Source organism: Musca autumnalis, unplaced genomic scaffold, assembly GCF_047663935.1.
Source record: "Musca autumnalis isolate F117 unplaced genomic scaffold, ASM4766393v1 scaffold_1, whole genome shotgun sequence".
Lineage (NCBI taxonomy): Eukaryota > Metazoa > Arthropoda > Insecta > Diptera > Muscidae > Musca > Musca autumnalis.
Genome location: NW_027411644.1, coordinates 257,485,712 through 257,512,256, shown reverse-complemented (window position 1 = coordinate 257,512,256; position 26,545 = coordinate 257,485,712). Strand labels below are relative to the sequence as shown.

The 26,545-nt window shown below is 36.5% G+C and overlaps 2 protein-coding genes across 4 annotated transcripts; both read right to left on the bottom strand.

Moving 5' to 3' along the window:
• Nucleotides 1-5,543: 5,543 nt before the first annotated feature.
• On the bottom strand, nucleotides 5,544-12,900 carry LOC141391217 (odorant receptor 49a-like). Of its 2 annotated transcripts, none has more exons than XM_073964131.1 (5): nucleotides 12,735-12,900; nucleotides 6,392-7,208; nucleotides 6,116-6,317; nucleotides 5,891-6,046; nucleotides 5,544-5,829 (listed from the first exon to the last, which is right to left on the bottom strand). In XM_073964131.1, the coding sequence occupies exons 2-5, from the start codon at nucleotides 7,186-7,188 to the stop codon at nucleotides 5,770-5,772; spliced, it is 1,215 nt and encodes a 404-aa protein (XP_073820232.1). In that variant the 5' UTR covers nucleotides 7,189-7,208; nucleotides 12,735-12,900; the 3' UTR covers nucleotides 5,544-5,769. The 2 variants fall into 2 exon arrangements, with proteins under 2 accessions (XP_073820232.1, XP_073820231.1); XM_073964130.1 differs by having other exon boundaries at nucleotides 12,643-12,764.
• A 7,648-nt stretch (nucleotides 12,901-20,548) lies between these two features.
• Nucleotides 20,549-26,177, bottom strand: LOC141391211 (odorant receptor 49a-like). 2 transcript variants are annotated; one of them, XM_073964122.1, is made up of 5 exons: nucleotides 26,069-26,177; nucleotides 21,399-22,215; nucleotides 21,123-21,324; nucleotides 20,899-21,054; nucleotides 20,549-20,820 (listed from the first exon to the last, which is right to left on the bottom strand). In XM_073964122.1, the coding sequence occupies exons 2-5, from the start codon at nucleotides 22,193-22,195 to the stop codon at nucleotides 20,761-20,763; spliced, it is 1,215 nt and encodes a 404-aa protein (XP_073820223.1). In that variant the 5' UTR covers nucleotides 22,196-22,215; nucleotides 26,069-26,177; the 3' UTR covers nucleotides 20,549-20,760. The 2 variants fall into 2 exon arrangements, with proteins under 2 accessions (XP_073820223.1, XP_073820222.1); XM_073964121.1 differs by having other exon boundaries at nucleotides 25,980-26,098.
• Nucleotides 26,178-26,545: the final 368 nt, after the last annotated feature.

The following is a 26,545-nucleotide window of genomic DNA, read 5'->3' as shown; positions in this document are numbered from 1 at the left end:
AGACATTCATTTTGGTATATATAAGTATGGGTCTACGACCATTATTTCGATGCGTTACAAACTTTTTGGGCAAAACCAACTTATAATACCCTCCCCACATAGTGGTGTAGGGTATAATAAAACAAACGGGTTGAGCTAAATAAAACCATTTAAAAACGTTTTTATTTGCCAGAAAAATTTCCTAAAATTACGTTGGCTGTTAGTTTTGAATTGTACTGTACTCCGCTGGGTGACGTAGGGGATGGAAGATACCAAGCAACGGTCCTGCCCGGGTTTAACATGGCAAAGCCGAGGATTTATCTTGGTCCCTCTTTCATCCCAAGTGGACACTGACCTCCCCGTGGTGTCACCTGGGGAACTGCCTTTAACACCCGTTAAAGGTAGTGAGCTAACATGTGCCGCGCGTTCACCCATAAGAACGTTAAAAACTTGGGTTTGGGCGTCGGGTTAGTAACCCTCTCCTACAAAAACCAGCCTACTATGAAAAAAACGAAAGAAAAGAAAAACAAACCCGTCTAAAGTTGACGAACCCCGCAAACGTTATAAGGGTCATGATCTGCGAATCTGCACCTGGAATGTTCGCACTCTTTATAGAGAAGGTGCAGTCTTCGCATTGGCAGACGTACTTGAAAAGTACAAGGCCGATATTACTGCCATACAGGAAAGACGATGGATTGGGAAAAGCGTCACAACAACACCTAAAGGTGACGCACTGTATTAAAGCTGCCATGACGTAAAGCATGAGTTTGGTTGCGGATTCGTAGTTAGTCGGAGGCTAAAACATCTGGTATCAAGCTTCACCCCAGTGAATGAAAGACTTGCTGCAATTCGAATAAAAGCTAAATTCTTCAACATCAGCTTTATTTGCGCTCATGCTCCCACTGAAGAAAAGGACGAACAGACCAAAGATATATTTTACGAGCGCTTAGAAGAAACATATGACCGTCGCCCTGCCCATGACATTAAAATCATTCTAGGCGATTTTAATGCCAAAATTGGAAAGGAGAATATCTTTGGCCCAACAGTCGGGAAATTCAGTCTCCACAGTGAAAGATCTGACAATGGTATGAGGCTGATAGACTTTGCAGCTGCAAAAAACATGGTAGTTAGCAGTACCAGATTTAATCATCTCGATATTCATAAGGGCACCTGGCTGTCTCCAGATCAGAAAACAAGAAATAAAATTGATCATGTTGTGATAGATGGAAGACATTCATCGAGCGTGTTGGATGCACGATCGTTGCGAGGCGCGATCATTGATTCGGACCACTACCATGTTGCAGCAAAGGTACGCACCCGCCTAAACGTAGCAAACAAAGTACGAACAGACACAACACGAAAGTTAGACATCGGTAAGCTGCAATCACAACAGATAGCCACAGCATATTCCACACAACTAGCCCAATTGCTTAATCAAAGCACTCCTCATCCCGATAACATATCAGCGCAATGGCAAAGAATTGCCGACTCCATGCAAACAGCCGCAAAATCCATACTTGGATACCAGAGACCTCCACCAAGGAATCCATGGTATGATCAGGAGTGTCGTGCTGCCACCGAAGAGAAAAATGCGGCATAAAGGGCTACTTTACAATCCGTAGCAACGGGTAGCTCACGAGAGAGATACAGGGAGAAAAGGAGAGAGTACAAGCACATCCTCCTGTAGAGACCAGCAAGGTAATTTTGTAACTGATACAGATAGTCTACTCAGGATATGGAAAGAACATTTTTCAAAACTGTTGGTATCCAATAGCAGCGAAGACGTCAAAGATATCACAGTCCCAATCCCAGAAGATGGTATTGAATGTATACCGCCAAGCCAAGAAGAGGTAAGGACAGCAATAAATCGGCTGAAGAATAATAAGGCAGCATGGACCGATGGCTTACCAGCCGAGCTGTTCAAAACCGGAGGCGACAAGCTGATGAATATCTAGTTAGCACCATCTGGCAGGAAGAACGAGTACCCGACGATTGGAACCTGAGTATCCTGTGCCCCGTCCACAAGAAGGGAGATAAGACTGTATGCTCTAATTATAGGGGCATAAGTCTACTCCCTATTGCCTACAAGATCGTGTCAGGGATATTGTGCGAACGACTAAAGCCTATGGTCAACGAGATAATTGGACCATACCAATGCGGATTTAGACCTGGCAAGTCCACCATTGACCAGATATTTACCCTGCGGAAAATCCTGGAGAAGACCCAAGAGATGCAGATCGACCCATACCACCTTTTTGTCGATTATAAAGCAGCCTTAGACAGCCCGCTACGTTCAAAGGTATTCCAAGCAATGTCTGCATTTGATATCCCCGCAAAGCTCATTCGGATTTGTAAAATGACTCTAACTCACACAAGATCTTATACGAGAGGAAAACGTCAAAAGAAGTGGCACAATCTACACCAATAGCCACATGTTGCTTGCTTATGCTGATGATATAGACATCATGGGACGATCAGTTAAAGAAGTAACCGATACCTTTATGAAGGTCGAAGGAGAATCTGCTAAAGTGGGTCTGGCGTTAAACAGCGAGAAGACGAAGCTGATGGTGTCGACGCGCAATGCGTCCATTGAGATCGGACCAACTGTTGAAGTTGGTTCCTATAATTTGCAGGTAGTATAAGGCTTCGTCTACCTCGGCACCTCCGTAAACACCACAAACGACATCAGTTGTGAAATAAAAAGAAGAATTGTATTGGCTAACAGATGCTACTTTGGTTTAAGTAAGCAGTTTAAAAACAAAGCCACAACTCGTCAAACAAAAATAACGCTTTACAAAACACTAATACTACCCGTGCTGATGTATGGCTCCGAAGCCTGGGTACTTGCGCAAGCTGACATGGCTGTGCTTGGTGTGTTTGAGAGAACAATTCTTCGAAAGATCTATGGACCAATCTGCGTTGACGGGGAATATCGACGTCGCATGAACCACGCGCTGTATCTGCTATACAACGACATCAATATTGTTAAACGTATCGATATGCAGCGATTGCGTTGGCTAGGCCATATCATAAGAATGAGCGATGATGAACCCGCTAAAAAGGCGTATAAATACGGACCGCTTGGCGGTGCAGGCAGAATTGGCAGGCCAAAGAATAGATGGCGCAAACAAGTGGATGATGAGATGAAAAGGAATTCCAGAGTGCGAAGCAATAAATAGAGAGGAATGGAGATTTTTTCTTAGTTCGGCCTATGGAACAAATGTTCTGTAATGGGCCAGCTAAGTAAGCAAGTAAGTACTCCGCTTAAGGGTATTTTAATGACAGAAATATTTGGTACCATTTTGTTATTGCATGCACGATAATATAACTTTTTTTTTTGAAATGCTTACAAATACTGAAATTTGGAATGCGGGTCGCTGATGCCTGAAAATGGTAATGGAAATACCTACAATAAGGCTGTACTAAAATTGGTCTTGGGTTTATTTGTTTACAAGAATGTTTTACCTTCTGAGGACAGAAAGCCCTTAATTAAAATGTGTCAAAAATTTGGCTCGCTGTTGATATGTTGAGATTAGAGTTGGGCAATCTAGTTCCCGAAGCGGAACGATCCTTATAGTTCAACGAATCTTTCTCTTTCATAGTTCTTTTCGTTCCAAATAGTTCCGAGACCGAAATAGTTGAACGAATCTTCCTCTTTCGTCGCTCTTTTTGTTTCCTTTGTTCCAAATAGTTCCGAGACCGAAATGTTTTCATGGTTTGCTGGATGAATGACAAAAAAAATTAATAAATTGCAGCAAAACAAGTAAAAAAGTATCAGTCGGCTTTGCCGACAGATATATACCCTCAGCCTGTGTATATTGAAACAATTTTTTTCCCAAAATACGTATGTATTTAGGGGGTTCTAAAAATTTTTGGTGGTTTGAACAGACAAAAATGTTGATTAGGATGAAAGATCAAAAGTTTTGCGGAGGAGATACTAAAAGGAATGGATCGACATTGACCGTTATGGATGTGGATCTCCAGCCACAACATATGGTGTCATAGGGGGTTTTTACACTCATCGGGCTGTTTGCTCAAGAAGTATGGACTTGCCCCTAAAAAACTTTTACCATCGTAAATGAGGCAGCGAATGCAAGTTGCTTCAAAAAAGTCAAAGTGATTCGATATCAGGTCTTAAAGTGAACTTATCCGAAACTTTTGTTTGGGAGGTACCGGATGGAGTGGACAAATATAGTCCATATTTGAACCTGATCTATATCTGGTAGATATATTAGGATGTGTAAAGTATAGACCATAGACCCTTCAAGAGTTACCGTACGAACAATTTTTCCGAACATTTTTGAACTTTTGTGGGGAAGGTACCTAAAGGAGTGGACCGATATGGCTTATCTTCAAACTTAAACTATGTTTGGACAAAATATTACTAAGGCCATATTTTGGACCGAATCGGCAGATCCGTTCGAGAGTTATCTTGCGCTCCAACCACCTCACACGGTGTCATAGGGGGTTTTTGCAACTTTCATACTATTTTCTCAGGAAGTATGGACTTGCCCCTGATGAAACTTGTTTCGTCGTATGAAGGGCAGTGAATACAAGTTGCTAAAACAAAAATCAGAGCGATTCGAGAGATGGCCCTAAACTAAACTTTTCCGAAATTTTGTGTGGGAGGTACCCGAAGGAGTGGACCTATTGAGACCATATTGGAACCTCATATTACTCTGGTAGAAAGTTTACGCTATACAAAGTATGGACCAAATCGGTCACTCCCTTCAAGAGTTATCGTGCGCACAAACTTTCCGAACATTTTCGAACTTTTGTGGGGGAGGTATCGGAAGGAGTGGACCGATGTAGTTCATCTTCGAACTTAAACTAAGTTTGGGCAGAATATTACGAAAGACAAAATTATAACCGAATCGGTTCATCCGTTCGAGAGTTATCGTGCGCTCCAGCCAGCAGGACAGACAGACAGACGGACAGACAGACGGACGGACATGGCTAGATCGACTCCAAATTGTCTGAAACACATTTCGTCCAAACATACTTGGGGTCTAAAACCATTATTTCGATGAGGCACATTTTCATCGTATCAAAGTGTATATACCCTCCTTAGCCTAAAGGCTGAGGGTATAAAAACAGCAAAGACGAATTATCGACGTAGGCAACGTTAAAGAAACGAGAAGAACGAAAGGAACTATATGAACTAATGTTCCAATAGTTCCTTGTCCGGAATAGTTCCTTGGAACTAGCTCGTTCCGGAGCTACACAACTCTAGGTGAGATACGGCTGATTTTTTTGAAAAATCGAACTAAAGTGATACGAACAGAACTAAAATAAAATTTAGTATTGATTAAAGTTGGTATTAGTGCAACAAAATGTTCAGTGTTCGCCATTTCCATATTAAATATTGTTTATTTGTGTTTTTATATCCTTTCCGCATACGACGTAGCGGGCACTTTGCTAGTATTTTATATATTGTATTTCAAACGTTTTTAGCTAAACATACGTTTTTATTTGCCAGAAAAATTTCCTAAAATTACGTTGGCTGTCAGTTTTAAATTATACTGTACTCCGCTTATGGGTTATAGGTATTTTAATGACAGAAATTCAACATAGTGTTATTTATTGAACATTAAAAGAAAATGTATATTTATTAATGTGTGGTGCATACTTTTAGGATAAAAATTATGAGAAAATCAAATGTGTCATGTATACTTCTAGGAATTGCATATTAAAATATTTAACTTTGATATGATAATACTAATAATATGAACATTAAAAATAGTTTAAAATTTAATTATTCGTTTTTCTTGTTGTTTTTTTTTTAGAGAATTATTTTTCTTCCATCATGGTACTCCATATAGCAAACAATTGGTAAGTCATACGCATAACCTAAAAACAAAAACCAAATCAAACAAATCATATCAAAAATTGTCGCCACAAATATACTGACCGCTTCGAAGGCCGGCAAATTAGTTGTTTGGAACCCACCAGCATTAATTTCACAATGTCGTTGAGCTCGCCGTATTATTGTTAGTATTGATTTCTTATAGCTCTGGCTACCATTATACCAGATTTGATTGTAAGCCGCTTCACTTATATACAAACTCTAAATTTGAAATATTATTACTACTCTTTTGATTTCGCTTAATGAGAAAATTGACATAATTCATATTACCTTGTTAATAATCAATTGGCCATAATAGCAGATCATAAAGTATTGACCAACACCGGTTGGTACAAATGCCAAATAACCAATCACATGAGCATTTAAACCTTGGGTTAGAACTAATTCAGTTATACCGAAAAGTACGGATGCAGTTGAGAATACCATTACCAAAATAATTGCACTAAAGTTTTCCTGCACAGCGTCGGCTAGACTAAAAACAAAACAAATGGATGGAGTTTGTTTTTTTTACAATGTAAATGAAATATGATGTTTAATTTTACTTACTCCAACACCACTTGGTGCTTTTTAATTAATTCAGCCAAGAATTTCGAGTCCTCCTGTGATCTCTTCTCAGAGGGTTCATAATTTTCCAATGTCCGTGAAATATAATCAAAATGCATGCAAAGTTGTATAGCAAATGCCACTAACCACAGATCGGGGCATATCATCCAAATCAGACAATAATGACAGTTCATAAAGTCCAACGTTTGAACAACTGCATAGCCCAATGGATTGTAGTGGTCAATTCCATACGTTTTCTCCTCATACAGTCTTAAGTAACTAAATTCAGCATTTGCATATCCGACCTCCGACAAAGCTATAGCATATCTGACAAAGCTTTCAACGATGGGAATAAAATATATAGTAGAAAGTGACATGATTTGAGAATACAGAATAATTGATATCCATTTAGGCCAACCATAATCATTTACCCGATATGCCAGGCGATCTTCCATCGTTGTGGGAAACATTTCACGAAATTTATGGTATATCTGTTTCAATGATTTTATATTGCGCATAAAATAGAAACATTTCAGTATTGAGACCATGTTGTAAACAACGTCATCGACCAGTCTCAAAAGTATTGGTATGTCATGGGCTCCACTTACAATTTCTGCCCAGGCCAAACCCATTGCAAAGTAAGTGAAAGCAGCACAGCATATTAGAGAGCTAATGAAGTATAAAATCAGTAGAGATTTTTTCCAAGGTGAACAAGGTCTTTCAAAGAAATCATAACCAACAGATTTTAGCAACGCATAGGGTAGTTGAACTACCTTTTCAAAACGATGTCTTTCAGACATGTTTGGCGAAGAAACAAGAACTGAAAAGAAAAACAAGTAACACTTATAGTGGGGAATTCCGAAATCTTCGAAAATGTGAACAGAAAAAGAAATCATTCGGCTTCACCAATAGCTAAATACCCTGTGATCATGACTGTACAAAAAAAGGGGAGAAGGGTAAAGAGTTGGCGTTTGTGTTGAGGTAACCTTCTAATTATTCCTCTAACGGTTCCAATCAACACAGTCGCCACGAATCAAATCCATAATTTTAAAAATATTACAAAACACCACTTTGATAGGGAGGAAAATAAAAAATATATTTTTATACCCTACACCACACTGCACAGTGGATGCGCCCAACGACAAAAATCAAAAAATTCATGACATCGTTTTAAAAATTTTAAAATGCAAATCACTTCAAAACATTCCAAATTTTTCGAAACTCAACTTACTTCTTCCATTTTTCGCGCTTCTCAGAGAGAAAAGGCCTCACAAACATGACTAATTTTAAAGAAAAAATTGTATTTAAAAATGAGAAAAAAAATGGTTATATTCTAAGCGAATTTAAGAAGCAAAGGACTATTATTATCGCCTTAACTTAAGTTGAATCATTTAGTAAATTGCCTTATCTTCATTTTTTCTAGTTATAACAATTCCTCTAAATTGCAAGGGTTGCCATATATTTTGGTTATAATATCGGTCAAAATGAAAATATTTAATATAGATGTATGGATTTCCATAAAGTTTAAGTTACGAGTACTTTCCAAAAATTCGCAAGAGTGGCCACTGGTACCAAATTGAAGCCTAGCGCCTGTAGATTTAAAAACTGTATAGACTTTTTGCGAAATTTGCGGTTTTGGCAGTTATGACCAAAAGTTTAACCCCCCTTTTTAATTGCTGAATTTATAGTTTTTGTAATATTTGTAAGTAATTTTATTATCCTTTCTTACATTTAGTTTCATAGCACATTTAGTTTGCGCTATTAGCGATTTCTATGGTCATTGTAACTTAGAGCTGTAATGAAAACTCGCGAAAGAAAAAAGATTTAACAAATAACTTATTTTATTTTTGGGACACCCTAATGTTGGATCACGCTAACAAGTGGAGATTTTCCCCGCACAGAGAACCAAAAATACATTATTACAAGTAATTCTGCAGACAAATGTGGTTAATAAGATTTAAAAGTACCAAGAAAAGTATGGTAACCCTATATGGAGGCTGCGGTCAAAAGTGGACCGATATGACCTTTCTTTATAGATGGTGTTCTGAAGTATGAGTTCATTATAAGAAAATATTCGCTTAGAATATTTGGTTGACATCTGACTAAATAAATCGATATAAAAATAATATATGGAGTACACCGAAAAATGGACCAATACTGACAATTTTTCGCAGGGAGGTGTACTATGCATTAAAAAATCTTGGTACCGGATAACAGCAAATTCGGTTGAAAAATGTGTTGGTAACAGTAAAATATTTGAATTCAGAATAGTTAATTACATGGCAACCACGCGAAGTTTTGGACCTAGGACCCCAATATTTTACTTAGAGTGTTTTTAGGCAACCATGACCCATTGATATCAATTTCAGTTCGATATATTATTTAGAAGTATTTTTGTCACACCTTTCCATGTAAATGCCACCACTGTGCACTGTGGTAAGGGGTATTATGTCTTTGTGTATTTGTATGTAACATACAAAAGGAAACGAAATAGACCCATAGTTCCTGTTGGGGATATACATATAATCACTTTCTGAGTCGATTTATGGATGTCCGTCCGTCCGTCCGTCTGTCCATGCATTTTTGTTCGCAACGTACAGGCCAAATTTTTTGCCCGATTCAGCTGAAAATTGGCGAATATCATTTTTTTTAGCCAAAGGAAGAATTGCTTTTGGTGAAAATCGGTTCTGATTTGGATAAAGCTCACATATATATTTTCAGCCGATTTGAGGTATTTGCAGCACCAAACAAGCTATATAGGTCCGACTTTGATGAAATTTGGAATGTGTGACTAAATTCGATCTAGGAATGAGTATGCCAAATTATATCGAAATCGGTTCAGATTTGGATATAGCTTCAACATATATTTTCGGCCGATTTGACGTATGTGCTGCACCAAACACTCTATATACGTCCGATTTCGATGAAATATGGAATGTGTGACTGAATTCGGTCTTAAAATAAATGTGCCAAATTACATCGAAATCGGTTCAGATTTGGATATAGCTCCCATATATATTTTCGGCCGATTTGACGTATTTGCGGCACCAAACACGCTATATATGTACGTCCGATTTTGATGAAATTTAGAATGTGTGACTGAACTCGGTCTAGAAATAAGTGTGCCAAATTATGTCGAAATCGGTTCAGATTTGGATATAGCTCCCAAATATATTTTCGGCCGATTTGATGTATTTGCGGCACAAAACACCCCATATATGTTTGATTTCAATGAAATATGGAATATGTGACTGAACTCGGTCTTAAAAAAAGGTGCCACATTACATCCAAATCGGTTCAGATTTGTATATAGCTCCCATATATATTTTCGGCCGATTTGACGCAATTGCTGCACCAAACACGCTATATATGTTTGATTTCGATGAAATATGGAATGTGTGACTGAATTCGGTCTAAAAATAAATGTGCCAAATTACATCGAAATCGGTTCAGATTTGGATATAGCTCCCATATGTATGTATATATTTTCGTTCGATTTGATGTATTTGCTGCACCACGCTATTTACGTCCGATTTTGGTAAAATTTGGATTGTGTGACTGATCTCGATCTAAAAATAAGTGTGCCAATTTATATAGAAATCGGTTCAGATTTGTATATAGCTCCCATATATATTTTCGGCCGATTTGACGCACTTGCTGCACCAAACACGCTATATACGTCCGATTTTCATGAAATTTGGGTTGTGTGACTGAATTCGGTCTAGAAATAAGTGTGCCAAATTATATCCAAATTGGTTCAGATTTTATTCCATTTCACGTATTTGCTGCAACAAACACTCTATATCTGTCCAATTTTGATGAAATTTGGAATGTGTGACGGATTTTTATCTAGTAATAAGTGTACCATATTATATAGAAATCAGTTCAAATTGATATATATCTCCTATATATATTTTACATATTCACAGTGGTGTAGGGTTTCATATAGTCGGCGCCGCCCGACTATGATCCCATCCTTACTGGTTAGCTTTGCACTATAGGTAATTTGGCCTGTTTTTGAGCCAACAATTAATAGCGGTGGACTTATGGGCTTTGTATCAATTTTAATACATTATATGCTAAAGTAAGCTAAAACAAAGAATTACACAGTAAAATTCGGATATAGCGAACATCGGTTATAAGAAACTATGTTTATAACGAACAAAGTTTTGTGTTCCCACAGAATTTTTCTTGATATTTGTACACACTTTCAACTTCTTAAAACTACCAATTATAACGAACAAAAATGTTCACCCCGCGAGTAGAATTTTTTACAATTTGTTAGGATTTACAGGTCCGTGTTTAAAAACGGTAGCGACGAATTTAAGCACTGTTTATAATATTTTAATATATGATATTTAAAAGTAAGCTTTAATAGGAATTTTACAGATGAACATGTTTATAACGAACAAATTTTCTTGCTTCTATTCTATTCTCATTTTACCTATTTTATTCGTGCCAACGCAATGAATGCAGTTAAAACAAAAGAAAAACGGTTTCAATGAACTAAAATACTGATCCGCCAAAAGATTTTTATAAATATTGATATGTTTAAAATATTAATTCGCGAAGATATCTGTATAAATATTATTTTTTTTAAAAGGACCAACTAAATCACGCAATCATTATCCCTAGTTAGAACGTATTTCGGCTATAATTAACAAAAATATTAACCACGACACGTCTGTATTGTTTTAGAACACATGGTGAATATTTCTTTAAAGAAAATGTCTTTTTAGTTGCTAACTAATGCTTTTGTTGCGTTTAATATTTCCTTCACCAAACAAAAAATTAAAAATAAATATATTTTTTTCTGCAAGGAGGGCAACTTCAAAAAGGAGGGCACTCCAAAAACGAAAAAAAATCTCAACTATATTATGTTGTTGATTCAGAACCTTTTGCTGAAGATATTCCCTGTGTCCGAATTTCAGACAAAGTTGGACAATTTTGAAAAAGTCTATAATATAAAACTCTAAATTAAAAAAATTTAATTTAAATAAATTTAAACAAGTAAGAAAAGCTTAAGTTCCGTCGGGCCGAACTTTTTATACCCTCCACCACAAATTTCAGCCATTTCGGTGGATTAATGTGGCCACAACCTTCAAAATACCGAAACTCGGAGGGTACCGTTCTATGGGGGCTATATGATGGCTTGGACCTACACCTACAAATTTCTGGGGGAAAGTTTTATACGCCTAAAGAAGAAATGTTTCTAAGCCTCTGGAAACACAAAATACAAAGTTACAACCGATTCTTTGGTCAAATGGGTCTAATACATTCAAAATATATTAAAATGACGCGTACTTTATAAGGGGCCTTATATGGGGGCTATACCAAAACGTGGACCTATATAACCCAACTTTGGTAGGAATATTTTTTGGCCTCTGAAGACACAAAGTACCAAATTACATACAATTCGGTGGTAAAATGGGCCAAATATCTTAAAAATTCCTTAAAGCGACGACGCGTCACGCGTCATTTTGTATGGGGGCTATACGAAAGCGTGGACCTACATAGCCCGCTTTCAATACCAAAAGTCCTACGTAAATATAACATATTTTCCCAAAATTTCATCAACCTACGTCAATCCGTTCGGACGCTAGAGTGATTTCCACAGACAGACAGACAGACAGACGGACGGACATGACTATATCGATGTAGAATTGCACGCTGATCAAGAATATATATACTTTGTGGGGTCTTCAATGATTATTTCGAGTAGTTACAAACGTAGTGACAAACTTAATATACCCCCCTCCTATGGTGGAGGGTATAAAAAAATATTCTTAGGTTGTATCCTATATGACGGTTTTTCCGTTATAACAAGCGTTTTGAAGAAAATTATTTCTTAAAATAGAAAGTACACACCGCCACCATTCCACAGAATATCTCATCTTTGCATTTGATTATTATCAAACTCCTACAAATTACGTTTAAATTCTGCTCTGAATTTTAATCTTTTTAAAACGTTTAAGTTTGTCTTTGAAATTTTGATTTTAATTTGGAATTATACCACGAGTTTTGGATATTGTTGAAAAAATTGCACATCCAGAGAGTTTGACATGTTCTTTCTTCGAATCAAATTAGAAAACTCGCGTTATTAAAAGTGCAAAATTTGAATTTTTGCCTAAACACCTGTCCAAATTACCTATAGTGCGTTGTAATAGAGGTTTTCTGGAGGAAGTGCTTATAGGAATTAAAAAATATGGTTTATCATGGAACTTGATCTAAGTTTTGATAGTTGTCGAGCTCACCAGCTATTTTAGTAGGAGTCTTTTTTTGGTATACCCGTATACCCGATTACTTGAAAATTAAACCAAAACAAAAAAAAATGCAATTCACTTACAAATATTAGCTTAACGTTCTACACACTTCAGTGTCTTCGGTGTTTTTAAATAAAATATAGTTGTAAAATGTTCTTAACTAAAAATTATATTAGAGTTAGTTCGATAATTACAGGAGATACGGAAAAAATTAAAGTGAATTCTTAATAAAATCGATATAACAACACTGACATGCTAAGGTGTTTTATACAACCGATAATATATAATTATAGTCTTAACCGCAGAATAATCCCATGTTCACAGATGTTAGAGTGAAGGTAAAACATTGTTGAAGTAAGTCAGCAAGACTGAAAATTTTATAAGGAATGTTAAAACCAAAAATTGTCCTTTGTGCACAATTTTTTGAACATAGAGTTTCTGTCGAAGGAGCTTAATAAATTCAAAATCGCAGACAATGACTGTAAAAAGAACAATTATAGGAGAGGGAAGGGATACCGTTATAGCGCCTTGTAATAATGTAATATTTTATAATTTTTATATTAAATTTTAATTTTATATTTTATACTAGCTGACCCGGTCCGCGTTGCTGGCTCTTTTTTCTTTTTTGATTTTTCGGTGTAAACTTTTATAATCTACTAGCTGAACCCGGTGCACTTCGCTACCCCGACTAAGATAAAATATAATGGAATTCTATAATTATATTTGCTTCATTTTTTATACCCTCAGCATTTATGCTAACGAGGGTATATACACTTTCATACGGGCAAAATGTGCCTCATCGAAATAATGGTTCTAGACCCCAAGTATGTTTGGACGAAATGTGTTTCACACAATTTGGAGTCGATTTGGCAATGTCCGTCTGTCTGTCTGGCTGGTGCGCACGATAACTCTCGAACGGATGGGTCGATTTGGTCCAAAATTTGGCTATCGTAATATTTTGTCCAAACTTAGTTTAAGTTCGATGATCGGTCCACTCCTTCCGGTACCTCCCCCGCAAAAGTTCGAAAATGTTCGGAAAATTTGTGCGTACGATAACTCTTGAAGGGAGTAAACGATTTGCTCCATACTTTGCAAATCGTGAAATATCTACCAGACTTAGATAAGGTTTCAATATGGACTCAATTGGTCCACGCCTTCGGGTACCTCCCACCCAAAATTTCTGAAAAGTTCAATTTAGGACCTGTACACAGTGGTTACGCCCGTGGACAAAAATCGAAAAATTGATAGCGACAAATTTTATTGCGATTGAAATAAATATTCTCTAAACATATCAAATTTTTAACACCCAGCTTAATTTTTGTAAATTTACAGCGGTTATACGCCAAGTTAAGTCGAAGAAGTAGTGATTTGTATGTGAGGCCTTAAAAACGAAAAATACATCCGCAAAGCATTCGTAGGTTATGAGTAAAATTATAGAAAAATGGAGATGTTAATGTGCAATTTTCAAAATGAAACTTATAGGTGATGACATTGGCAATGTTTTTATGAAAAAAACAAATTCATAATTCGTTTTCTAACTTCACTAAAAATAAATTCTTAATCTTTTTCTTTTTCTGATATTGTTAATATAATTACTACTAATTTATGTTGAGTTTTACTAATGTTGTGAGCACTTGTGAGTCTCGATTTTTTTTTAGAATGGAGGGGATAGTCTCTAGTTTACGATTAAAAAAAGTCCAGCTGCCCCCATCTGCCACCCGCTAAGTTATTCCTCTTACACCACGCCCGTAAAATCGTCAAAATTCCGAAAATCGGGAGGTACTTTTATATGGGAGCTATACCTAAACTTGGACCTATACTGAACATTTTTGGCAAGGAGATATTTTGCTCACTCAGAATTAAAAATGCAAAATTACAGCCAAATCGGTTGGAAAATGTGGGTAAAATCGTCAAAATTTCGAAAATCTGGAGGTATGTTTATATGAGGGCTATGCCTAAACGTAGGCCGATATTGACCATTTTTTGCATGGAGGTATTTGGTTCACTCAAAACTCAAAATGCCAAATTACAGTCAAATCAGTTGGAAAATTTCACTAAAATTTTCAAAATACCGAAAATCTGAGGGTACACTTATATGGCGGCTATACCTAAACGTGGACCTATATTGAATATTTTTTGCAAGTAGGTAGTTTATTCACTCAGAACTCAAAATGCAAAATAACATCCAAATCGGTTGGTTAATTTGGCCAAAATTGTCAAAATACCACAAATCGGGCGGTACCTTTCTATGGGATCTATACCCAAATATGGACCTACATCCACTAAAAATGGTTCCCTATCTTTTTGGCTTGCTATAAACCTACGTTTGGAGGTGGTAGCTCGATTAGAACTATTTTTGGCACTCTTTTCCATACAACTGGGACCACTGTGCTGTGGTGGGATTCTGTAACTCATTTTTGCTGTTATCGATAACACTGTGCAACAAGGTTTCTGTGCGGTGGAAAATTCCTTCTGGAGATGAAAGCCCTTAGTGGGTATATTAAGAACCCAAAAGAAAATTTTCCCCATAGGTCAAGATTCTGAGATATCGCGCGATGAATTTTTTGAATTTTCGCCTATGATGCTTGAGAAAATAGCTTTATATCTCTGTTTGCCGTTATTGTAGCTTCGTTTTGAGATTACATGTCTTCAGTCAAATCGAATGGCGAATCTTTTTGTAGAACATTTCATTCTTCTAACTCAATTCCTTTCCACAATTCCTTATTCCACAAAAATATTTCTTAGAGAATTTTAGGTACGGTTCTCATTGACAACTAAACGATATTGTCACGTTTTCATTGTCCTTTTTGACATTTACCCGGTTTTTGTTCAGAAAAAACCTATGTTTTGTTTTTCTGTATATTCGTTATTTGTTATGTATTGGTAGGTAGACATACCCATTGGTTACCGCTTATATTGACATTTGGGATGTATCTGAAATATTTACCATATTTAGCTCCCGATATGCTAAACACGTTAATGACAAATTTTCTTGGAGAATAGATCCGGTTATCTAATATTTTGAACCGGATATAGCGATATAAAACCCGGATTTTGTACCGATTTTAAGTAACCGATTAAGGTTATATGTATACCATTAGAAAGCTAATAAAATTGCCGATTAGGGAAAATAAATTTTTTGACAGCATCTTACCTGAGTTCGGTGCTAAAACAAAAAACCCGTATTCTTGAACCGTTTTTAATGAAAAATATCACTGCGCGTAAATATGAAGATCAAAGCTTGGTGGGTTAAATATTCTTTTTGCCGATGAAAGTGGATGAAGTTAATATTATGAACCCGGAAGGACAGTTATGCCGTAGGTCAAACTTCTGAGTTATGGCGAAATGGAATTTATGTTTCGGGTTTATTGTCGTACTCTTAATGTTCATCAAGAATGTATGCATCACGCCATAACTCAGAAGTTTGACCTACGGCATAACTGTCCTTAGCTTTCTAATGGTATACATATAACCTTAATCGGTTACTTAAAATCGGTACAAAATCCGGGTTTTATATCGCTATATCCGGTTCAAAATATTAGATAACCGGATCTATTCTCCAAGAAAATTTGTCATTAACGTGTTTAGCATATCGGGAGCTATATACATATTATGGTAAATATTTCAGATACATCCCAAATGTCAATATAAGCGGTAACCAATGGGTATGTCTACCTACCATTACATAACAAATAACGAATATACAGAAAAACAAAACATAGGTTTTTTCTGAACAAAAACCGGGTAAATGTCAAAAAGGACAATGAAAACGTGACAATATCGTTTAGTTGTCAATGAGAACCGTACCTAAAATTCTCTGAGAAATATTTTCGTGGAATATTTGGATGCTGTAAAATCTCATCTTGTGGTACTTATACTACGGTTCAAGAAAGAAAGGACGAAAAGGACATGAAAGGTATTGAGTTAGAAGAATGAAATGTTCTACAAAAAGATTCGCCATTCGATTTGACTGAAGACATGTAATCTCAAAACGAAGCTACAATAACGGCAAACAGAGATATAAAGTTATTTTCTCAAGCATCATAGGCGAAAATTCAAAAAATTCATCGCGCGATATCTCAGAATCTTGACCTATGGGGAAAATTTCCTTTTGGGTTCTTAATATACCCACTAAGGGCTTTCATCTCCAGAAGGAATTTTCCACCGCACAGACCTTGAGTTCCAATTTGTGGCACAGTGTAATTGTCGGTAAAATTAAAATGCTTATAATTTCGATAATTAACGAAATTTGTCGGTAAGTTAACGATGAATAAAAAGTAGTCGCTAGCCTCTACCGACACAAACAGTGATGCCAACTTTTTATGCTTTTAGTCATAATTTTGCGATTTAATTTTACCGATTTTTGTCGGTAATAGCAAAAATGAGTTACAAAATAGCCTGAATGTTTCATAAAACCCCTATGACACCGTGTGTAGTGGTTTTAGCGCAAGGTAACTCTCGAACCGATCGATTCGGTCCAACATTTGTCCAAACTTTGTTTATGTTACCTTCGGATACCTCCCCCACAAAAGTTCAAACCTGTTTGGAAAAAATGTGCGCACGATAACTCTTGAACGGAGTGACCGATTTAGTCCATACTTTACACATCCTAATATATTTACCAGGTATAGAACAGGTTCGAATATCGACTATATTTGTTCACTACTTCGGGTATCTCCCACACAAAAAAGTTCACTTTAGGACTTGCTCTCGAATCACTTTGATGTTTGTTGAAGCAACTTGCAATCGCTGTCTCAATTACAAAAATAAAAGTTTTTTCAGTGGCAAGTCCATACTTCTTGGAAAACAGTCCGAAAGTTGTAAAAAACCCCTATGACACCATATGTAGTAGCTGGAGAGCTCAGTAACTCTCGAACTGGTAAACCTATTTGGTCCAAAATTTGGCCTTCGTCATATTTTGTTCAAACTTAGTTTAACTTCTAAAGTGGCCCATATTGGTCCTCTCTGTAGGATACGTCCTCCACAAAAGTTCAACATTTGTGTCCAAGTGCAGTTTATTGTCTGTTCGTAGATCCTTGGTCCGATGATGTTCTTTGTGGTCCTGTTTAAAGCCATATTATGTTTTCCGCGAACAAGTCTTTGCTTCCTGGCATACTGGCCCAACAGGTGTACGATAACCACTGAAATTACTAGTGGGCGCGATATCTATCGAAAAGATATGACTCTCAAAATAAGATCCACTTTCATAATGCAATATGTCGGTCCAGTCCCTCCTCCGCAAAACTTTTGAACTTTAATCCTAATCCACATTTTTGTCGGCAAGTTCAAATGTCCAAAAAGTGCCACAAAATTGTGAAAAGACCCTAAATACATTCGATCTGTCCGTAGATGAATGTTCCAATTCACATAGGCTGAGGGTATATCTCTGTCGGCAAAGCCGACTGATACTTTTTTAATTGTTTTAATATTATAATGCATAAATAAAGATATGAAGGAAAGATATGAAGGCGTTCCCTACACATTCAAGGCTGTTATAGAGCTGCTATGGTATTTTTGTATGTTGCAATAGGTAACACTCATCCTAAATCCTTTCCGACTAGAAGTATTCCTAGGTAAATCACTTTTACAAATTTCATATACTCGTACACTCTTAATTTCTCTTTATTTCGACAAGTTGAATTTAGATCTACCTGAGCCTACACTCCTTTTAAAAAAAAGTAAATTTAATTATGAATAGCACCAACTTTGGGGATAGTTATAATTTATTTTATTCATTGGACTTTTTTTCCAATTGCATATATCAAACTATTGTGACACCTTAAATAACCCTTAATAAAGATTTAGATACAGTACTGTTCAAAACATTTGTAACTCAGATGCCTGTATCGCATTCAATCTATTTTAGGCACATTTGTTAGTTTTAAAATATATTTGTTTTTGTTATTTGATCCTTTATTGCCCCTATTTCAAGATTTAAAAATGATTATTCTGTTATGAACATTTATGTAACAAAAATGTGTGAAATATCAGAGTAACACATCCCAGCAAACCAATCGTACCGATAATGTAACGAAATCGGGACAAAATGCGGACGCTACGTCCGATGTCGGATTCGAAATCATAACGATATTTAACGTCAAAGCGAAATCGGATCAATTTCGGTCAGAATTCGGAACGAAAATGAAAGAAGATCCTTGGGAAATTCGGAATGCGAATGCGATTTCTGAACGATTTCGGAATAATGTCGTATGAGGTATCTGAGGTACCTTCCGAATCTTCGTAAAGATTTCTGAACGATTTTGGAATAATGTCGTATGAATATCGAAGGAAAAAATGTTTCTTTTTTATTGATTATTTTTTCTTTGTTATGTTTTTTATCGGAAGATTGTAATTTCAAACATATCTAATGATTTTTATCATCAGTTCCCTTGTTTCTTGTTTTTCAACAAGAAGCTTTTTATACCCAAGTGTCAATTGCTCGCTCAAATAAGTAAGTGTCCAAAGAAACGCTCTGATCGAGAATTTCTTTGGCACTACCTAAGTTTCAAGTGAAGTTGCTCGAGTTTAGGTAGTGCCAAAGAAATTCTCGGTCAGAGCGTTTTTTTGGACACTTATCTATTTGAGCGAGCAATTGACACATGGGTATAAAAAGTTTCTTGTTGAAAAACAATAAACAAGGGAACTGATGAAGATCTGTGGCGAGATCTGAAACTATAGTCTTCCCTGCCTTACCCCTTGTTAAACATCACCAATTTTTCCCACTAATAAAGTAAAGTTGTTTTAATAAAATATTAAAACAACGACTATGGGATTAAGTCTGACTTTTTTGAAAAGCAAAATAGAAGTCGTCATCCCAAATAAAAAACGCCAACACTACTAAGGTAATTTTTTTAAGGTTTTAACCAGGTGTACGAAATGTACTAAATTTGGTATAACTTGTTTTTGAAATGCTTACAAATACTGAAATTTGGAATGCGGGTCGCTGATGGCTGAAAATGGTAATGGAAATACCTGCTATAAGGCTGAAAAAAATACTAAATGGTACTAATACTAATTGGTCTTGGATTTATTTGTTTACAAGAATGTTTTACCTTCTGAGGACAGAAAACTCCTAATTAAAATGCCTCAAAACATTTGTCTCGCTGTTGATATGTAAGGATGAGATTAGAGTTGGGCAATCTAGTTCCCGGAGCGGATCGATCCTTCTAGTTCCTTTTCCCAAAAGGAACTAGTTCTTTAATATAGTTCCAAATAGTTCCGAGACCAATATAGTTAAACGAATCTCTCTCTATCATCGTTCTTTTCGTTCCAAATAGTTGCGAGACCGAAATAGTTCAACGAATCTTCCTCTTTCGTCGCCCTTTTTGTTTCCTTTGTTCCAAATAGTTCCGAGACCGAAATGCTTTCATGGTTTGCTGGATGAATGACAAAAAAATAAATAAATTGCAGTGAAAAAACAGCAAAGATGAATGATCGACAGAGGCAACGATAAAGGAACGAGAAGAACGAAAGAACTATATGAACTAAAGTTCCAATAGTTCCTTGTCCGGAATAGTTCCTTGGAACTAGTTCGTTCCGGAACTACACAACTCTAGGTGAGATACGACTGATTTTTTGTAAAATCGAACTAAAGTGGTACGAACAGAACTAAAATAAAATTTAATATTGATAAAATTGGTATTAGTGCAACAAAATTTTCAGTGTTCGCCATTTCCATATTAAATATTGTTTATTTGTTTTTCCGCATACGAAGTAGCGGGCACTTTGCTAGTATTTTATATATTGTATTTCAAACGTTTTTAGCTAAACATAAGTTTTTATTTGCCAGAAAATTGTCCTAAAATTACGTTGGCTGTCAGTTTTGAATGATGGTGGGTACCCTGTTTAAGGGTTATAGCTACATATTTCAATGGCATAGAAATTCAACAAAGTGTTATTTATTGAATATTAAAAGAAAATGTATATTTATTAAAGTGTGGTGCATACTTTTAGGATAGAAATATGAGAAAATCAAATGTGTCATGTATACTTCTAGGAATTGCATATTAAAATATTTAACTTTGATATCATAATACTAATAATATGAACATTTAAAAAAAGATTAAAATTTAATCATCAGTTTTTTGTTGGTTTTTTTTTTTTAGAGAATTATTTTTCTTCCATCATGGTACTCCATATGGCAAACAATTGGTAAGTCATACGCATAACCTAAAAACCAAAGAAAAAAAAAATGGAAACCAAATAAAACAAAACATATCAAAAAATTGTCGCCAAAAATATACTGACCGCTTCGAAGGCCGGCAAATTAGTTGTTTGGAACCCACCAGCATTAATTTCACAATGTCGTTGAGCTCGTCGTATTATTGTTAGTATAGATTTCTTATAGCTCTGGCTACCATTATACCAGATTTGATTGTAAGCCGCTTCACTTATATACAAACTCTAAATTTGAAATATTATTAATACTCTTTACATTTCATTAGTGAAAAAATTGACATAATTCATATTACCTTGTTAATAATCAATTGGCCATAGTAACAGACCATAAAGTATTGAGCAACACCGGTGGGTACAAATGCCAAATAACCTAGCACATGTGCATTTACACCTTGGGTTAGAACTAATTCAGTTATACCGAAAAGTACGGATGCAGTTGAGAATACCATTACCAAAATAATTGCACTAAAGTTTTCCTGCACAGCGTCGGCTAGACTAAAAACCAAACAAATGGATGGAGTTTGTTTTTTTTACAATGTAAATGAAATATGATGTTTAATTTTACTTACTCCAACACCACTTGGTGTTTTTTAATTAATTCAGCCAAGACTTTCGAGTCCTCCTGTGATCTCTTCTCAGAGGGTTCATAACTTTCCAATGTCCGTGAAATATAATCAAAATGCATGCAAAGTTGTATAGCAAATGCCACTAACCACAGATCGGGGCATATCATCCAAATCAGACAATAATGACAGTTCATAAAGTCCAACGTTTGAACAACTGCATAGCCCAATGGATTGTAGTGGTCAATTCCATACGTTTTCTCCTCATACAGTCTTAAGTAACTAAATTCAGCACTTGCATATCCGACCTTCGACAAAGCTATAGCATATCTGACAAAGCTTTCAACGATGGGTATAATAAATATTGTAGAAAGTGAAATGAATTGAGAATACAGAATAATTGATACCCATTTAGGCCAACCATAATCATTTAGCCGATATGCCAGGCGATCTTCCATCGTTGTGGGAAACATTTCACGAAATTTATGGTATATCTGTTTCAATGATTTTATATTGCGCATAAAATAGAAACTTTTCAGTATTGAGACTATGTTGTAAACAACGTCATCGATTAGTCTCAAAAGTATTGGTATATCATGGGCTCCACTGACAATTTTTGCCCAGGCCAAACCCATTGCAAAGTAAGTGAAAGCAGCACAGCATATCAGAGAGCTAATAAAGTATAAAATCAGCAGAGATTTTTTCCATGGCGAACAAGGTCTTTCAAAGAAATCATAACCAATAGATTTTAGCAACACATAGGGTAGTTGAACTACCTTTTCAAAACGATGTCTTTCAGACATGTTTGGCGAAGCAACAAGAACTGAAAAGAAACAAGTAAGGAAGTATCAGTCAGCTGTGCTGACGGAGATATATAAAAAAACCAAACCAAACACAATAATTATGCCGTGTATAAAATAAATTGATTTTGAATCATGAAGGTACCGTAATGTGGGCCTATACCAAATCTACGACATATACTAAACATTTTTAATAACAAAACTTCTTCATAAAGGATTCGAAAAATGAACTTACGTTAGACTAAGTTTGGAAGAAATTTTTGAAAATGTTTGGGAGTTATCTTGTACGATAGACTTTAGTATGTGCAGGAAGGATTTTGGAGCTTTTGGGCCATTCTCAGGAAGTATTGACTTACTCCGGAAAAAAATTGTACCGCCCGCTAGAACAACCTACTGCAAAAGGAATCAAACCGATGCGAGAGCAGCTCTTAAACTTCACTTTATCCGAATTTTGTGTGGGAGGTACCCGAAGAACCATGAACTGCGAATCTGCACCTGGAATGCTCGCACTCTTTATAGAGAAGGTGCAGTCTTCGCATTGGCACACGTACTTGAAAAGTACAAGGCCGATATTACTGCCATACAGGAAATACGATGGATTGGGAAAGGCGTCACAGCAACACCTAAAGGTGACGCACTGTATTATAGCTGCTAAGACGTAAAGCATGAGTTTGGTTGCGGATTCGTAGTTAGTAGGCGACTAAAACATCTGGTATCCAGCTTCACCCCAGTGAATGCAAGACTCGCTGCAATTCGATTAAAAGCAAAATTCTTCAACATCAGCTTTATTTGTGCTCATGCTCCCACTGAAGAGAAGGACGAACAGACCAAAGATATATTTTACGAGCGCTTAGAAAAAACATATGACCGTTGCCCTGCCCATGACATTAAAATCATTCTAGGCGATTTTAATGCCAAAGTTGGAAAGGAGAATATCTTTGGCCCAACAGTCGGGAAATTCAGTCTCCACAGTGAAACTTCTGACAATGGTATAAGGCTGATAGACTTTGCAGCTGCAAAAAACATGGTAGTTAGCAGTACCAGATTTAATCATCTCGATATTCATAATGGCAGCTGGCTGTCTCCAGATCAAAGAACAAGTAATTTAATTGATCATGTTGTAATAGATGGAAGACATTCATCCAGCGTGTTGGATGTACGATCGTTCCGAGGCGCAAACATTGATTCGGACCACTACCTTGTTGCAGCAAAGGTACGTACCCGTCTAAACGTTGCAAATAAAGCACGAACAGACACAACGCAGAAGTTGGACATCGATAGGCTGCAAACACAACAGATAGCCACAGCATATTCCACTCAACTAGCCCAACTGCTTAACGCGAGCACTCCTTGTCCCGATAACATAACAACACAATGGCAAAATATTGCCCACTACATGCAAACAGTCGCAAAATCCATACTTGGATTCCAGAGACCTCCACAAAGGAATTCATGGTATGACCAGGAGTGTCGTGCTGCTACCGAAGAGAAAAATGCGGCATATAGAGCTACTTTACAATCAACGCGTCGCGCACGAGAGAGATATCGGGAGAAAAGGAGAGAAGAGAAACGTCTTTTCCGCAAGAAAAAGAGAGAAATGGAAAAGCGGGAGTGTGAAAAAATCGAGATGTACAGGAGCCAGAATGAAGTCCGAAAATTCTACCAAAGAGGGAAACATCAAACTGATGGCTTTGGAACTCGCACATCCTCCTGTAGAGACCAGTAAGGTAATCTGGTAACAGATACAGATAGCGTGCTCAGGATATGGAAGGAACATTTCTCCAATCTGCTGGTATCCAATAGTAGCGAAGGCGATGATACCACAGATCCAATCCCAGAAGATGGTATAGAATGTATACCACCCGGCCAAGATGAGGTAAAAACAGCAATCAACCGGCTGAAGAATAATAGAGCAGCAGGAGCCGATGGCTTACCAGCCGAGCTGTTTAAAACCGGAGGCGACGCCCTGATAAGGTGTATGCATCAGCTAGTTAGCACCATCTGGCAGGAAGAACGCGTACCCAACGATTGGAACTTGAGCATTCTATGTCCCGTCCACAAGAAAGGAGATAAGACCGTATGCTCCAACTATAGAAGCATAAGTCTTCTCCCTATTGCCTATAAGGTAGTGTCAGGGATTGGGATTGTGCGAACGACTAAAGCCAATGGTCAACGAAATAATTGGACCATACCAATGTGGCTTTAGACCTGGCAAGTCCACCATTGACCAGATATTTACCCTGCGGCAAATCCTAGAGAAGACCCAAGAGATGCAGATCGACACATTTCACCTTTTTGTCGATTATAAAGCAGCATTCGACAGTCCCCTCCGATCAAAGGTATTCCATGCAATGTCTGAATTTGGTATCCCCGCAAAGCTCATCCGGCTTTGTAAGATGACTTTAACTGATACTAGGTCCTCAGTTAAAATTGGAAAGAACCTCTCCGAAGAATTTTGTACCAAAAGAGGTTTCAGACAAGGAGACAGCCTTTCGTGTGACCTATTCAACATTTAGCTGGAAAAGGTAATGCGGGATGCAAATGTCAAAAGAAATGGCACAATTTACACCAATAGCCACATGTTACTTGCTTATGCTGATGATATAGACATCGTGGGACGATCAGTTAAAGAAGTAACTGATACCTTTATGAAGGTCGAAGGAGAATCTGCGAAAGTGGGTCTGGCGGTAAACGGCGAGAAGACCAAATTGATGGTGTCGACGCGCAAAGTGTCCATAGAGCTCGGACCAACTGTGGAAGTTGGTACCTACAATTTTGAGGTAGTTAAAGACTTCGTCTACCTCGGAACTGCCATAAACACAACAAACAACATCAGTTGTGAAATAAGAAGAATTGTATTGGCCAACAGATGCTACTATGGTCTTTAACTTTAACCGAATTTTGTGTGGGAGGTACCCAAAGGAGTGGACCAATATACTCTATATTCGAATCCGATCTATATCTAGAAGGAATAATACTATGTGCAAAGTTTGGACCAAATCGATTGCTCCCTTCGAGAGTTATCGTTCACACCATTTTACAAACAAATTTTGAAATTTTGTGGGGAAGGTACCCGAAGGAGTGGACCGATATGGCCCATCTTCGAACTTTAACTAAGTTTGCACAAAATGTTACTTTACCTAAAATTTGGTTCGAATCAGTTGATCCATTCGAGAGTTATCGTGCGCACCAGCCAGACAGACAGACATACGGACGGACATGGCTGAATCAACTCCAAATTGTCGGAAACGAATTTCGTCCAAACATACATACGTATCAAAGTGTATATACCCTTTCTAGCCTAAAGGTTGAAGGTATAATTATTTCTTAAAATAGAAAATACACACCGCCAACATTCCACAGAATATCGCTCTATGTATTTGATTATTATCAAACTCTTACAACATTCTTTTTTAACATTTTTTATTTTGTCTTCGAAATTTTGATTTTAATAGAAAGAAAAGAACATGCACATCCATAGAATTTGACATGTTCTTTCTTCGAATCAAATGAGAAAACTCGCTTTATTAAAAGTGCAAAAATTTACTTTTTGCCTAAAAACCTGTCCAAATTACCTATAGTGCATTGTAATAGAGACATATTGGTACATTTCCAGGCCCATACTCGAGAAGAAATATAACAATAAATTTTTTCAAATTTCAACATGATCCAAGAAGTTATCTTGAACGCAAAACTGTTGAGCTTTTGTGGAGGAAGTACTTATAGGAATTAATTAATATAGTTCATCATGGAACTTGATCTAAGTTTTGATAGTTGTCGAGCTCACCAGCTATTTTAGTAGGAGTCTTTTTTTTGATTTACGTATACCCGATTAATTGTAACTTAAGCCGAAAAAAAATTTTGCAATTCACTTACAACTTTAGATTAATGTTTTATACACTACAGTGTCTTCGGTGTTTTTAAAAAAATATAGTTGTAAAATGTTCTTAACTAAAAATTATATTAGAGTTAGTTCGATAATTACAGGAGATACGGAAAAAATTAAAGTGAATTCTTAATAAAATCGATATAACAACACTGACATGCTAAGGTATTTTATACAACCGATAATATATTATTATCGTCTTAACCGCAGAATAATCCCATGTTCACAGATGTTAGAATGAAGGTCAAACATGGTTGAAGTAAGTCAGCAAGACTGAACATTTTATAAGGAATGTTAAAACCAAAAATTGTCCTATGTCAATTTATTTAAAAAAAGAAATAAAAATAAAATCCTTCGGTACCCTCAGACAATGACTGTACAATAGGGATATAACTTTTTGCACTTTTTTGCAGATATCGAAAATACCACCACATAGCCGTGTAGAGCATGAAAAACTATTATGAAAT

What these genes read in the sequence shown, in the direction of transcription:
- LOC141391217 (XM_073964131.1), bottom strand. Translation starts at nt 7,188, where the DNA reads ATGTCTGAAAGACATCGTTTTGAAAAGGTAGTTCAACTACCCTATGCG. An exon ending in AAGCACCAAGTGGTGTTGGA is followed by an intron (nt 6,318 to 6,391) that starts GTAAGTAAAATT and finishes TTTTGTTTTTAG; the next exon opens with TCTAGCCGACGCTGTGCAGG. An exon ending in ATTTGCCGGCCTTCGAAGCG is followed by an intron (nt 5,830 to 5,890) that starts GTCAGTATATTT and finishes TTTTGTTTTTAG; the next exon opens with GTTATGCGTATGACTTACCA.
- LOC141391211 (XM_073964122.1), bottom strand. Translation starts at nt 22,195, where the DNA reads ATGTCTGAAAGACATCGTTTTGAAAAGGTAGTTCAACTACCCTATGTG. An exon ending in AAACACCAAGTGGTGTTGGA is followed by an intron (nt 21,325 to 21,398) that starts GTAAGTAAAATT and finishes TTTGGTTTTTAG; the next exon opens with TCTAGCCGACGCTGTGCAGG. An exon ending in ATTTGCCGGCCTTCGAAGCG is followed by an intron (nt 20,821 to 20,898) that starts GTCAGTATATTT and finishes TTTGGTTTTTAG; the next exon opens with GTTATGCGTATGACTTACCA.